This window comes from Gopherus evgoodei, chromosome 2 (assembly GCF_007399415.2).
Source record: "Gopherus evgoodei ecotype Sinaloan lineage chromosome 2, rGopEvg1_v1.p, whole genome shotgun sequence".
Taxonomy (NCBI): Eukaryota; Metazoa; Chordata; order Testudines; family Testudinidae; genus Gopherus; species Gopherus evgoodei.
In genome coordinates this window covers 256,115,929-256,131,050 of record NC_044323.1, presented here as the reverse complement: position 1 = coordinate 256,131,050, position 15,122 = coordinate 256,115,929, and the positions used below count along the sequence as shown (strand labels likewise).

Genomic DNA, 15,122 nt, shown 5'->3' with positions numbered 1-15,122 from the left:
GAAGACTTTGTCACCAGAGAGGGAGCCCTGGGGCACTGCTCTATCCTGGAGCAGGGACAACTTGTAGGAGATATTAGAGAGGACACTAAGAGACACCTTTGTTGGACCTGTACACAGGACGGGGTTTTGCTTTGCTTTCATCATACAGCGTGTGACTCGGCAGGAGGGCTGAGCCATCGAAGACACACCACAGAAGGAAAGTGTGCAGATACATGCACTTGGCCAAAAGGATGCTTGCAAGAGGTGAGTGACCTCGTTATATCCTGTAAGACAATAGAAGGTTTTGGTAAAATAAATTAATCTGGATCTGTGAGGGATCATGGGCCTCAAACCTGGGTCTGTGGGTTGCCAAGCAGTACTCAGACAAATGCTCTAGCACACAAAGGGCCCCACCCATAAAGTTCCTGATAGAGTGAAATGTCCAGTCCCATCGATTAGCTGGGAAGCTCTACTTAAAACAAACAGAGTCACAGGTGAAGTTGTCTGAGCAACTAGAGGAATCCTTGGCTAGTTGCTACTACAGACCCTGCCTACTTGCCAAACTCCGAGTCCTGCCTTTCTGCCTGGTTCCTGTCGTCCTTATCCCAGACTCCTGTCTATTCCTGGTTCCTGCTTTCCTGCCACACTTCAGGTCCCTGTTACTGGGCTCTACCCAACCCCTGGCTTGGCATCTAACTCTGTCTCTAGCTCTGATCGTTGGCTTGGCACCCAGGTCTGGCCCCAGATGCCTGACTCTAGCCATTAGGCATGATCACTCACATCCAGTCCCTACAGCTTCCTCGGACCACTATCAACTTCTGAGTCAGCCCACCAGAGGCAGGACCCAGTGGAATTTGCCATACCCTGCATGTACAGGCAGATAATGGAGCACTGAAGGTGCAGAACGTGCAGCTGGCCATTGAGGATCAGGCATTGTGGGAGCAAGACCATCAACATCACATGGAAAATGCTGTGAGCCTGTCTGACTGTGCTGTCACCCAAGATGGGACCTGCTATGCCTCTGTCAGTGTTCTGATGGGAGCCACTTCAAATTTTGAGGCTTCATGAAACCATGCCGGTTCTTGTTCTTGCTTCAACCACAAACATATGTTCCTGGCCATACCAAGTTAGGCTTGGTAGTCAGCCTGCTGACAGGGGAGGTGTTGAACTGGGCCTCTCTCCTGTTGGAGGCCAACAGTCCAGTTCTATCTAACTAGGATGCCTTCCAGGGGGCAATATCCACAGTCTTCAACAAACCCAACCACGCCCCCCCCCCCCACTGAAGCCACCCTGTGGAAACTCCACAGGGGTAGGGCATAGACACCTGCTACATAGCTCACTGCCAGCAGCTCAGATTGGACATGGAATGGAATGAAGGGACCTAGTTATGTTAGTTTTGATGGAGCTTGCAGGACAAGGTTAAGGATGAACTTGCCCTAGTTGGGACCCTAGTGGGTCTGGACATCTTCACAGATCTTGTTATCCATACTGAAAATCACCTACATGAACGACAGGAATAAAAGAGAGGGGTGTCACAACTGTACCTCCTGCTGTTGGATTCTGCTTCACCAGCTGAGCCAATGCAGACCGACCTGACCCACCAGCAACTCGCCCCTGAAGAGAGAGCATGCTGGCAAAGCTTTAATATGTGTTACTACTATGGGGAGCTGAGCCATGCTATCTCCAGTTGCCCCACAAGGAACCCAGGAAACAGCCCAGGGCTGGTGAAGGGGCTAGCCTGGCCATCCTGACAGAGTATCCCCCTGAAACCCGAACTGAGGTCCCCATGGGAGCACACGCTGGCTCCCGTCGACTGGCACTGCACCTACAAGTACCAGTCAACTTATGAATCCTGGAGCCTCGCCAACCACTCCATCTGCAGCAGACCATTACCAACTCTCCTGCAGCAGACAACTTTAACAACGCAGAGGCAGCCTGGGCACTACAGATTCCTCTGTGGCCCAAGGCCATTCCAGACCTGGTAGAGAGTATCAATGAGCTGCTTTTATTTTCAATGTCAGTGGCCACAGAAACTGTTCCTCTCAAAGTTACTATCCAAGGGCATCAAATGACCCTACAGTTCAGTGCCAGCCATTCCCTGCGCTTCCCTCTGATCCTGGGTATCCTGTGGTTGGCCTGCCACAACCCCCTTATCGGCTGGTGCAAACTAAAAATTGAATTTCTCTCAGAATTCTGCCCCCAGGCACTGCTTGCCCCCACGGTAGCTAGCCCAGCAGAGCTGCCTGCTCATTCTGTTTTTTAACTTCCATCAAAATACAGTGACTAAAAATGTCTTCGAAAAAAAGAACACAAATACCTTGTCCCCGCACAGGGACTATGATTGCCCAATCGAGCTATAACCAGCGGTCAACACTCCATTTGAGTGGATATACACCATGTCAGAGCCTGATGCAGCCGAGCTGCACACCTACTTTCAGGAGAATCTAGCCCAGGACTTTTTCATAAATTCCCTTTGCCTGTGGAGGTGCCAATCTTCCTTGTTATATAGAATGGAAGCCTCTGACTACATGTGGACTATCGGACCCTATATCAGGGCACTAACAGAAACAGAGACCCGTTATCACTAATCTCTGAGACAATGGACCACATGAGTGCCATCTGGGTATCCACAAAACTAGACCTCCAGAGGGCATACAACTTAGTACATGTTAGAGCTGGAGACAAATGGAAGACTGCCTTTCAGACATATTATGGTCACTTCAAATATCTCATGATGCCATTTGGTTTGAGGAACGTACCCACAACATTCCAGTATTTTGTTAATGAGGTATTCTGGGACATTCTGGACCAATACATGGTAGCATAACTGGATGATGTACTTATTTTTTCAGACAGTGCCAAACAAAACATGCACATCCATTCCATCCTGAAGCAGCTATGCCAACAAGGCCTCTGTGCTAAGCTAGAAAAATGTGCCTTTGATTAGTTCTCCATAGAATTCCTTGGGTTCATCCTGTCTCCTGCTGATATCGAAATGGACCTGTGCAAGGTAAAGGCAGTCTCTGAGTAGGTGGCGTCACAGAATGTTTGTGAACTGAGTTTTCTGATGTTCACAAACTTCTATTGGTGGTTCATCCCAAAGTTCTTGGAGCAGATTGCCCCTTTTGCTGCCTGCTCCACAAAACCACCAAGTTTCTCTGCTTTCCCAAGGCACAGCAGGCCTTCAAGCAATTAAAACTCACATTTTCCACCATTCCCATATTGGTCCACCCCAACACCTCACACATCTTTATCACTGAAGTGGAGACTTCCAACTTGGCAATCAGAGTTCCATCCCCAGGCATGAGGCTCAACAACTGCTACATTTGTGTGCCTTCTCTTCCAGGAAACACACACTTAAAGAACAAATGAAGACCACCTTGTTGTCACTGTTTAGAAGGATCCCAGTATCCTGTCCAGGTGTACACCAATAAGAACCTTGAATAACTGTGTACAGCCAAGGCCCTTAACCAGCAACAACTTCAATGGGCCTTATTCTTTTTGCTCTTTGGTTTCACAATCGCCTGTCATCCAGGAACCAAAAATAGCAAAGCTAATGCTTTGTCCGGGAAGGATAAATATTACATTGGCCTGTAGGAATCTAAACCTAACAACTGAAAACCTTTGTATCCTCAAGCCTCAAAACTTTCTGAGTGGGCTCCCTGCCAAGATCTGGCCACCATTATACAATCAGCCTCAGAACACAGGATCCCTCTAGTCAAACAGGAAGCCATAATAGGGAACCCCAATGTCCAAGATGAGGTAATTTACATAAAAGGCATATATATGTTCCTCCCTGTGCCTCCAAGGACTACAACCCTACAAGTATGCCATGACCCACCCCCACCTCTCCCTGGCAGGACATTTTGACTCCTTTAAAACTCAGTCACTCGTCTCTCGTGTCTTCTGGTGACCTCGTGTGCAGGCTACAGTTCAGGCCTACGTGGCCTCTTGCAATGCCTGCTCCAAGGCGTCGCACAATAAATCCCTTGGACTCCTGCATTCCCTTCAGACTCCATCTGGCCCTTTGACAGTCATCACCTTAGATTTTGTAGAAGAACTACCCAAGTCCAATGGGTTCACAACCATTATGACAGTAATGGACCACCTCACAAAGATGGCACACATCTTCTGCTGTACAGGACTACCATCATCTCAAGAAATTCCCTGGCACTGGGTGGACGAAGTTGTCCACCACTATGACCTTCCAGAGTAAATATTTTCTGACCATGGTGCACAATTTATCTCCTGCTCTTGGAAAGAAGCTTTCTGGATGTTAGGCATCTGCTTCTGCCTCTCCTCCACCTATCACCCTCAGACAAAATGTCAAGGGGAGAGAACCAAAAAGATCCTGGAGTGCTATCTTTGATGCTACTTAAACTTCCACCAGAACAATTGATTCTTGCTTCTGTATCAGGTACAGTTGCATACCATAACGCATAACATGCCTCTACAGGGCAAAGCCCTTTTGTCTTGAACTATGAGTTCCACCTTGGTTTTCCCCAGAAGTACCCACCACTTCCCACAACCCACCAGCCCTGGACTGGATACAACAGATGCATTAAACCCAAGATGACCTAAAAGTTTACTTGGAGGATGCCAAGAAGAGCTATAAACCATATGCAGACTATCGACGACAGGAGGGGCCTGCCCTCTCAGTAGGCCAGAAGGTATGGCTCTCAACAAAAAACCTACATGTGACCAAGCCATCTCATGAATTGGACTACCAGTGCTTTGTCTTCTACTGAGTTTGCTGGCAAATTAGCTTAATCACTTTTGAACTCTACTCACCCCATTCTCTCTACATACACCCAGTTGTTGATATATCACTTCTGAAGTCCTGCATTCAGGACCCATTCCCTTACTGCTCCCACCCACCACCACCCTGCTGTTACATGTTCAAGACCATGATGAGTATATTGTCCATGAAATTCTTGATGCCAGAATCAGATGGTATAGACTCTGATATCTTGTGAATTGGGAAGGCTACAGTCCTGGGAACTGGCAGAGAATGTCCATGTTGCTGACCTGGTAAACGCCTTTTATGAAAGCCATCCTGGAAAACCTAGCCCACTACTGCCCACAGGGTGCCCTGGGGAGGCGGTGATGTGATGGATCATGGGCCTCAAACCCAGGCCCACAGTTCCCCAGGCAGTGCTCAGACCATGGCCACCACTCAGCAGCTCACTTAAATGGCTGGAAAAGGGGGACAGCAAAGCTCTAGCTTGGAAACGCCCCCCCCCACGAAGCTCCAGATTGGGAGAGATGTCCAGCCCCACCACTTAGCTGAGAAGCTCTACTTAAACCAGAAAGTCACAGGAAGTTGTCTGAATAACTAGAGGATTCCTTGGCTGGCTACTACTATGGACCTTTCCTGACTCCAGAGGCTGTTCCTGGTTTCTGTCCTCCTTATCCCAGACCCCTGTCTGTTCTGCTTTCCTGCCTTGCTCCAGATCCCTGTTCCTATTCCTTACCTCTGCCTCTGACTCCAGCTCTAATCTTTGATGAGGCACCTACCCAGAATGCGATCCCAGACTTCTGACTCTAACCATTAGGCATGACCACACATACCCAGTCCCTACAGGATCTGAATTCAGTGGAAGTTTTGCCATAGCCATTAGTAGGAGAAAGAGGCAGCCCTGTGTTACCACGAATCAATTAATTTAGTGCCATGAGAGAGATACTGAAAGTTTCTGAGAAAAGACAAGGACTCCTGTTTCTGTAGCGCCATGCAAATGTATTAATATAAACATAATAATTTCAGAACCAATACCATTCATATCCTTATTTATGCTTTTTTTTTTATAGTGCTAATGAACATGCTGATTTGCATCTCTATTGACTCTAGTCCTCTGTTCACCTCAGAGTAGCTACATCATAGCCAATGGCAGTGCAGGATTTTCCACACCCCTTGCCAATGGGCCACCCTACTATTCTGGAGGAATCTCTGCTAGATGTGAAGGGGTAGTTGGTCTCTGTATCCATTCAGTTAACAGGCAATTGGATGAGACTACTGAAAAAGTGAACAATCAGTTCCAGGGTGGTGGTGGTTTTGTGCTATAGATATGCCTTTTGCCATAAAAGTCAAAATGCTAGGCTAGTGTAATGAAGCAATATTTAAGAGACATACTCATTACAAGACTGCCTAAAAATACTGCTGCTTCAGAAACGGAAATGAAACACTGATAATTAAATGCTATATACTTACTAGCATCATCCATAAATTCAAATTCGCTCCCTAATTCAGCACTTGGTAAGTGGTACTGGTCGGGATCAGTCAGGGCACTCAGCAGGATCAGCAATACTACTGAATTGATGATCTACAGAGAGGAGAAAGGGAAAGGTCAGGATGTGTAATTTCTTAGTGAAAATACCATAGAGTGGGATATGCAAACTGCTGCAGAGACAGTGTGTTCCTATTGTGAAATGTATTTAATTGCCACTATAAATACTTTCTTCCCATTTGAATAGATTGTATAGTTTTTCTTTGTATCAGAGCCCCAAATTACAGGATAATGCCACAGCACCCGATCAACCCATTTTCCATTTTCCTCCCCCTTGCTATTAAAAAAAAAAAGGAGGGGGGCGCACAAGTCACCCCTGACAAGGCCACTCCATCTACCTCAGTGATCCTGTTCTTTTGGATTATAAAGCATGATAATAATCTATTTATAGTTCATTCAGTTCCCGGAATTACAATGATTTTTAAAATCCTAACTTGAGATCCTTATAATTGAACAGTCTCCATTGAACAGTCTCCATTCACAGATTACTAATCTGGATAATGATGATGAGCTGGAGTTGATGAGATCACTTCCTGGCAAATTGCTAGGTGGCTGTAGATGTGCTTGTCTGCTGGAAGAGGCTGAATTCTAAGTGAGGCTAACATTCAAGCTGATTCACACTGGCTGCTAAAGCAGAAGCCTTAGGAGGGGGCCAAGGACAGGGACAGATTGCAATATTAGTGTGATATTTGCTGCTGCATGCACTTCTGTGCCATGTGACTTTGAAAGATCAGGTCATGTATGCTGAAGAGTTCTGTGAGCAGTAACACCTAAACTAGGTGTAATAACACAGAGCCAACATTAGCAAAGAGAGGAAGAAATGGTTGTATGCAGGGTATGAAACATCAAGTATCAGAGAACTAAAAAGATCACCAATGGCCAGATTGTCATACCTTTACATGTGATGAACAGCACATTAGACACCACTTTGAAGTGAAGGGTACTTCTTGTGGAGAAAGTGAGTAAGAGCATCACAACCTGGCCCAAAAATGAATAATGCAAAAAATTGTAAGACAGAGAAAGCATGATTCTTTTCTACTGAGACCTACTCAATGACCTACTTTTTAAAACTTCATTATTTTAACAGTATAATGGAATTTACTTATTTGCTTCATGATCTCTCAAAGAAAGGTAGAGAAAAGATTATAGAAACAAATATATACTACTCAAGAGGAGAAAAAATATAGAAGAATTTAAGATGCCTGTGGTATGTGTGACAGACCCAGACCAGTGGGGTACAGGAATCTGGTAGAGGGCAAATATACTGGTCAATGGATGAGTAGTTTTCTGTTCCCTGAGTGATCAGAGCAGGGGCTGCACTAGTGTAATCAGAGTAACCACATTACCCTCTGCTCCTCCCACTCCCAACACCCACCCTAGAGGGCTGGAAGAGAACCTGTCCTGCTGCTGCTGGATGTCACGGAGTGTGGGGGAGTCAGGGTCCTGCACCCCCTACTTCCTGTGATTCACCGTGACTCTCAGCCAGCCAGTAAAACAGAAGGTTTATTAGACGACAGGAACACAGTCAAAGCAGAGCTTGTAGGTATGGAAAACAGGACCCCTCAGTCAGGTCTGTCTTGTGGGTTAGGGACCTCAGACACCAGTGGTGGGCCTCCCTCCGTTTCCCCAGCTAGCTCCAAACTGAAACCCCCTCCAGTCCCTCCTCTGTCCTTTGTCTCTTTCCCCCTGGGCCAGGAGGCCCCTGATCTCTTTGTTCTCCAACACCTTCAGTTGGCACCTTGCAGGGGAGGGGCCCAAGCCAACAGTTGCCAGGAGACAGGGTGTCAGCCATTCTCTGTGCAGACAGCATCACACCTGCCCTCTAGGGCTCTGCAACAATCACACAGCCTTATCCCACCACCTAGATACTTGACAAATGCATAGGGGAAACTGAGGCACCCACACAGTATTCAGGGAAAACATTAAGAACATTCCCAATTTGTCACACTGGAGGAGGGGCAGCTCAGTGCAGAGAGAGACAAAGAGAATAGGCTAGAATCAGGGAGAAGGTAGGTACCCGCTCTATGTGGGCGGGGGGGAGGGGAATCCTGTTTACTCCCTCCCAGCCCTGCTGCACTTGCAGTTTGCCCCTTGCCCCTCCCTTGCTCCAGGGACCAACCCTAGCCCCCACCCCGCTGTGCTTTTGCCTCTGGTCCCTTTTCAATCATTCCCCGGGGGGCCCACAGAAAGTTAATCTGGCCATGGCTCTGCGTGGGAAGATTCAGCTGGGGGAATTGCCCAGCACTCTGATGCACACATCCTCTGGAGTGTAAACCCAAAATTACATTGTCTTGTGCTATATAGAGAAACCTATACAGTCAGGGCCGTCCCTAGCCATTTGGGTGCCCTCCGCTTCCAGCCACTGCCGGAGAGTGCAGGGTCGCTGGGGGAAGAGGTGGGATGGGAGTGGGGTGGGAGGGAAGGGTAAAAGGCAGGGCAGAGGGAATTGTCCAGGGCCCCACACACCCCTAGGGACAGCGCTCCTCGTTGCAGGGGGGGCCGGCCAAGGGATAGGGCTGGTTGCTGGGGCTGCCGCATATGCAGCACGCAGCTGCCATGGGCACTATGAAATTTGGGGCAATTTGGTGCCCCAAATTTCATGGTATGTGTATGCTGCGTATACCTAAGGACGGCCCTGCATACAGTGTAAGCTTATGAAATTCGCTCCCTCCCTCAACGTGGAGGAAGATATGCACAGCTTTCCCTCCCTCCAGTTATGAATTGCACAAACTGTGTTTTAGAATAAACAGAAACAAGTTTATCAACTACAAAAGATAAAACATTTTTTACTGACTACAAATAATTTCTCACCATAAATGTTCTTTCAAGCAGGTTACAGAGAGTTTCTTGAAGATAAACTGCACTGTTTACAGCATAAATCTCCAAGGATTCCTTTTACAGGCTGACTTGTCTAGCCTAGGCTCAGCCCCTGCTGCCCCCTCCCCATATCTTAGTTCATTTGTTTCTTCAGGTGTTTTCAGCACTCTTCCTTCTTGGGCGCGGAGGCAGTGGAGAAGAGCCCTGATTAACTCGCTCCCCAGCCTTAAATAGGATTTGCATATGATGAGAATCCTTTGTTCCCCAGTTTTAACCCCACCCCTTTCCCGTGGAAAAGTATCAGCATTTCAAGATGGTATTTTGTGCCACGTAACATGATCACATGATCCTGCAGGTTCAACCCAGCATCCCAGGAAACTTCTCGGGAAGGAGGGAGATTAGTACCTTCAAAGTCCTGTTGGCCTTCCTCATGGCCCATTCAGGCTGATTGCATACTGTCTCGTGGGCATTCCTCAAGTACACACAGTTGTAATTGTTACATAGTCAATATTCCTAACTTCAGATACAGGAGTGATACATCCATACAAATTGTATAATTACATTCAGTAAATCATTACCTTTCCAATGATACCTCACATGACCTATCTTGCATAAAACATAACTTAGTTATCCCATATTCATATCATAATAATATTTCTATGAAGACTATGGGGCGTAATGTCACAACATGATCTAGTAAAAGAGTAAGAGAAAATTATACCACTTCCCTGGATCGGCAAACACCAGGTTGGTAATGAGCATATGGAGTGAAATCCTCATCCCACGAAAGCCAATAGGAATTTTGTCATTTACCTCCATGGGGCCAGGATTTCACCCAAGATATTTCATATTCTTCAGCTAATGCACAGTGTAATGAACAACAAAAATACTCAGACAGCATTTTTCCTCAAACTGTTTCACCAACATTAAGTAACTAAGCCTCACATTACTCCTGCAAGGCATATTATCCTCATTTTACACATGGAGAGAGAGATATAGAAAGGCTTTGTGATATGCTTGAAGTCAAAGCAAGTCAGTGTCAGGAATTAGGCTTGGAATCCAAATCTCTGACTATGAGGCCAGTTATTAGTCATTAGACTACATTGCTTCTTATGAATACAGTGCTACCCAACAACTCCTGGGGAGAACGTAGGAGGATGGACACAGATTTAAGGGGCCAAATTCAGCCCTCTTTGCTTTTGCCTCCAAAATGCCATAGGTAAACCACTTAACATATAGACCATTCCCTTAAATCTATACCCTGCCATAGCACACTCCTCTGTGGCTCTGGATGACTTGCACAGTATGAATTAGGTGAGTTTTTGAGGAATGGGGAACAAAATGTGGGCTCTGCTAAGCTGCCATCCTGCATTGGCACAAGGGGTGGCCTTGATTTGACTCCAGCTCATTTAGAGTAATGAAACCTTTAACCATATAATTAGACAGCCAGATACCAAGATACTATTGCAATGGATACCCTAGAAATATCTTAGACTAATTAGATAGAAAGATGAGCTAGATGACAGTCAAAACAATTACAAATTTTATAAAATACACTGATGTAAGAAAGAGGTTGAATCTTCTTAACTGAAGGATCAGGACTCTCAACCACCTGCTAAATCTAATATACCCTTCTGCAAAACCTGGGAAAATAGACAGGCATTGCAACTTATCCTATGGAATACAGACATGGGAGCAAGTCCCAGAGTAAAGGTCCTATCACTAAAAATGCCCCACCAGCAGCCGTCTCCCATTTAAACCAGGCAGCAGTTAGCTCAATGACCCCCGCCAGTATCAAACGGCTTTGTACTACACAAGGAGAGAGATGGTGTTAACCAGGACCAAAACATCTTACAGCCTTATAAGTCAAAACTAATACCTCTAAATGCATTTGCAAGGCACCTGTTTAGATACTTATATGGCCATCATCATCACAGTATCTGAGGCTCAGATTTTTAAAAGTATTTATGTGTTACTCCAGTGAGTGCCTTGGAAGCCAAGGCAAGCAATCAGAAGGCAGTGCTGATCTGAGGGCACATATACTGTGCCAGTGGTGTGAAGCAACATTAAGAACTGTATTGTGCACATGCTGAATGTTCTGAACACATGTTGCCCTATGTAGACTACATTACAGTAATCCAGTCTCAAGGAAATGACATATAGATAACTGTAGGGAACCCACAACTTTAATAAAAAGGTTGTATCCTCTTACCCATGTGCAGATGGGGAACAACAACCATCCCCACAAAAAATCTTGACCACTACTGTTAGTTGGCCATCCACATACAGTTAGAGATCCAGCAGATGTGACACCCGAGTTGCAATCCAGCAAAATGAACAATTGGCACACTCCCCCAACTAGAGCACTAAAATAATCTCTGCCATCTCTTCCATTTGTTTCTCCTGATGCAGAAGTGAAGGGGCCAAAGAATGGAAATGTTACAAAGTATCTTTGGGGCAGATGAGCAATTTCCCCAGCATCTCCTCATAAAAAGAACTGATCGTCAATCCATGCAGGGCTCTATAGGCAGGTCCACAACACCCACAGTCAATGGAATCAAAGGACAGATCTAAAAGAATCAGAACAGACATCATCTATTGCCAGGAGGAGATAATTAACTAGTGCAATCTCTGTACCATAAAAAGGCCAAACCTGAAACTGAGAAGGACTGAAACCATCTGAGGAATGCAGATATTGCTATAGCTACCTCACTACACCCTTCTCAATAATCTTTCCTAAATATGATAAATTTTAGACACTGTGACAACTGGAGAATTTGTCAGTTCATTTATGGTTTCTTATGTGGGGGTCCAGTAATCATTTATACCAGGCAAGTTGCCTTCCAAAGAGAGGACAGTCAACTCTAAAAACATTCTCAACATCTTCCTGCTAGATTTCTCTAGCCAGCGAAAACACATTCTAATGCAGAGGTCATAGCTCTAGCCAATTCCAGCTCCTCTCATGTCTCAGGGAGTGACACCATCTGAAATTCAAGCAGAGAAAGCCAGTTTTCTTCTCCTTCTCCGTACATGATACTGCAACCATGGAAGCAGACACCTTGGCCTAAACCCAACTGATTTTATCTGCAGAGAAACTTGAGAACTCTTCAGAGCAAGAATCATTCAGTGCCGTTACCAGCTCTTGGGAGCAGGGGCAGTGTTGTTGTATACAGAGCTAGTAAAAAACAGTATTTCAATATAGTATTTCACATTTTTGAAAGAAACAAAATTTTCATGTCATTTTGATTTTTTTTGGTGAATGTTTTTGTTTTTATAATGAAAAGAATTCAAAATGAATGAAATGAAAACAATTCACAAATTTCATTTTGTTTTTGTTTTATTGAAAACTGAAAAATTTTGTAGCTCAAAACCAAAACCAAAAGAGCTAATGAGTTAAACACTGGAAGCCATGAATATCAAAAGAATTGTCTAGGATTATAATGACTAAACAACCCTCTTCATACACACTCCTCCACCAGGTTATAGTCAATACTGAAACATTCATAAAGTAAAATAAATCACTTTTAAATATAGGAATACTTATGTCAAATATTCTTTTAAGTTCCAACCCTTACAATTGTTCCCACAAACCTCATTTAATACAAATGTATTGATAAAGGAAGCCAGGAGAGGAAATCTTGTTTCAATGTATACTCTAAGCATTAAGGTAAAATGACTAGGTCTAATACACAAAATGTCCTTCTATCTTTCTGTTAAATTCTTTGGGGAGGTCTCTCACCTTATATGCCTATGTCCCACTTACATGGCTAATGGGAATTGCTTACACAAAGCAGAGAAGTAATGAGCCCTGTATGCTTTCAGTGCCATTTTTATGTTTGAACCCATGTGAACAATAACCTACATACTGATTCTTGTTTGCAAATCTGATATGTAGTTGTATTTTTCCCAAAGAGATTAACTGGGAGGGTGATAAAGATATAGCAGTTGTTACAAAAAAATCAGGAGGAAAAAACAAAACTGCTGCCCCCACCCCCACCCCCTGAGGGTGAGCTATGACTTAGATAAACTATGTAAATGACAGGCGGATTTAGGAAGAAATATTTCAATAGAAGAAAGGAGCAGATATAGCCAATGGCCTACAAGTTTGTCAAGGAAGTCAAAGTGAAAATGCTGAAATACAGCCCAATACACAGCATGTAAAAAATGTAAGATTGTTAGGCTACTTTTTCTTATTCAGGTATCATTTTCCGGCATTATTAAAAAAAGAAACCAATAGTTAATTTTTTAAATATAAATGTAGATGTGCTTATCTTTGATCAGAAATTCATAATGTGCTAACCAAAGAAATTCTATGCACAACTTAGGTTTGAAAACTAAAAGTAATTATTAACAATGCACTGCCAATCGCCATCAAGTGATATTGCTCCAGAAAGACTTATAATTGGGAAAGCTTGAGCTTGAAATTATTTGCAGAAATAGTTTATTTGTCAAACAAATGGAGTTTTAGCAGACTAAGAGCTTTTTGGGAATTTGACTAAAATTCCCTGAATAATTTCAACTGAGACTCCGCTCAGCCCCTCAGCTAAGTTCACATGAGAACTTAGGCACCATTCACAAAACAGCCAGAGAAATGGACGGATGTACCTATTAAGTCACTTTCACTCACTGCTGCTTACCCAATAACTCTTCAAGTTATTTTATACAAAGTGGTACAACTTCAACAGGAGAGACAGAGTTCCACCTCAGAACATCCCCTAGCCCAGTGGTTAGAGTGCTCTATTGCAATGGGGGAGATGCAAGTTCAAATTCCTTCTCCGTATCAAGCAGAGGGGTGAACTAAATCCAGATCTCCCACATCCCAGGTGAATTCCCTAATCACAGAGCTAAGATTATAAGGGAGCTGCTGCTTTCTGCTCTGACTGCTTTGTGAATCTTTCCTTGTCTTAGCTTTTTATTTAAAAAATGTTCAGAAATTAAACAAAACATTTTGTTTCACATTGAACAAAATACTTAGTTTGACCCAGACCTAAATTTGTGTCACCTTTTTGATTTGCCAAATTTCTTCAGAATTTTATGTTTGATACAAATCGAATTCTCTCCCCCCAGAACAGCCAGTGAACTGAAAAGTCAGTTATTTGACCACCATTAGTTGAGTTGCCTGTCAGACTTTATTCCAACACTGGATAAATAGGAAGTTTTAGGACATCCAAAAATCACCCTGCCTTCAGGAACAAGATATGAATACCCATACACCCACAGCTGCTCAAATATCTGAACCTCCAGGACTACATAAAAAAAGGACTCCTGTGTCATCCTTCTTGTTCCTTGCTATTCTATGTACTTTTTTATGTTCTTTCAATATATATGAACCTTATCAAATAAGATATTGAGATGATAAAATTCCAGTGTCAAGAGAGGATCAATTACAGGGATCAGAAAGAAAAAGCAAAGATACCAATAGAGGCCAAACTAAATCTAACAATACTTAAGTAAACAAGAAAAGGATCATGACATACACTACTAGCATGAAATAGATTAAGATGGGACGATTTGTAGTCCAAGACTGTTAACTGTATCCATATCTGTATGCAAAACAAAATATGCCTGATTCTGATGAGGCTATACACAGTATGCTAAGTCAGTGGCTTTCAACCTTTCCAGACTACTGTACTCTTTTCAGGAGTCTGAATTGTCTTGAGTACCTCCAAGTTTTACCTCACTTAAAATCTACTTGCTTGCAAAATAAGGCGCAAAAATACAAAAGTGTCACAGCACACTATTACAGAATAATTTTTACCATATAATTATAAAATAAATCAGTTGGAATATAAATATTGTACTTACTTTTCAGTGTATAGTATATAGAGCAGTATAAAAAAGTCATCTGTATGAAATTTGAAGGTATGTCTACACTACAAAATTAGGTCAATTTTATAGAAGTGGATCTTTAGGAATCGATTTTATACAGTTGATTGGGTACATCTCCACTAAGCGCATTAAGTTGGAGGAGTGCGTCCTCAATACCATGGCTAGCATCAACTCACGGAGCGGTGCACTGCAGGTAGCTATCCCACAGTTCCT

At 43.8% G+C, this 15,122-nt stretch overlaps 1 protein-coding gene across 1 annotated transcript in view; it reads right to left on the bottom strand.

Moving 5' to 3' along the window:
* The window catches only part of LAPTM4B (lysosomal protein transmembrane 4 beta), a 121,071-nt gene that overhangs the window by 78,109 nt on the left and 27,840 nt on the right, over positions 1-15,122 (bottom strand). The window contains exon 2 of the mRNA XM_030549463.1: positions 6,188-6,299. Within this exon, the coding sequence (XP_030405323.1) occupies positions 6,188-6,299 (112 nt within the window). The remainder of the gene's footprint in view (positions 1-6,187; positions 6,300-15,122) is intronic.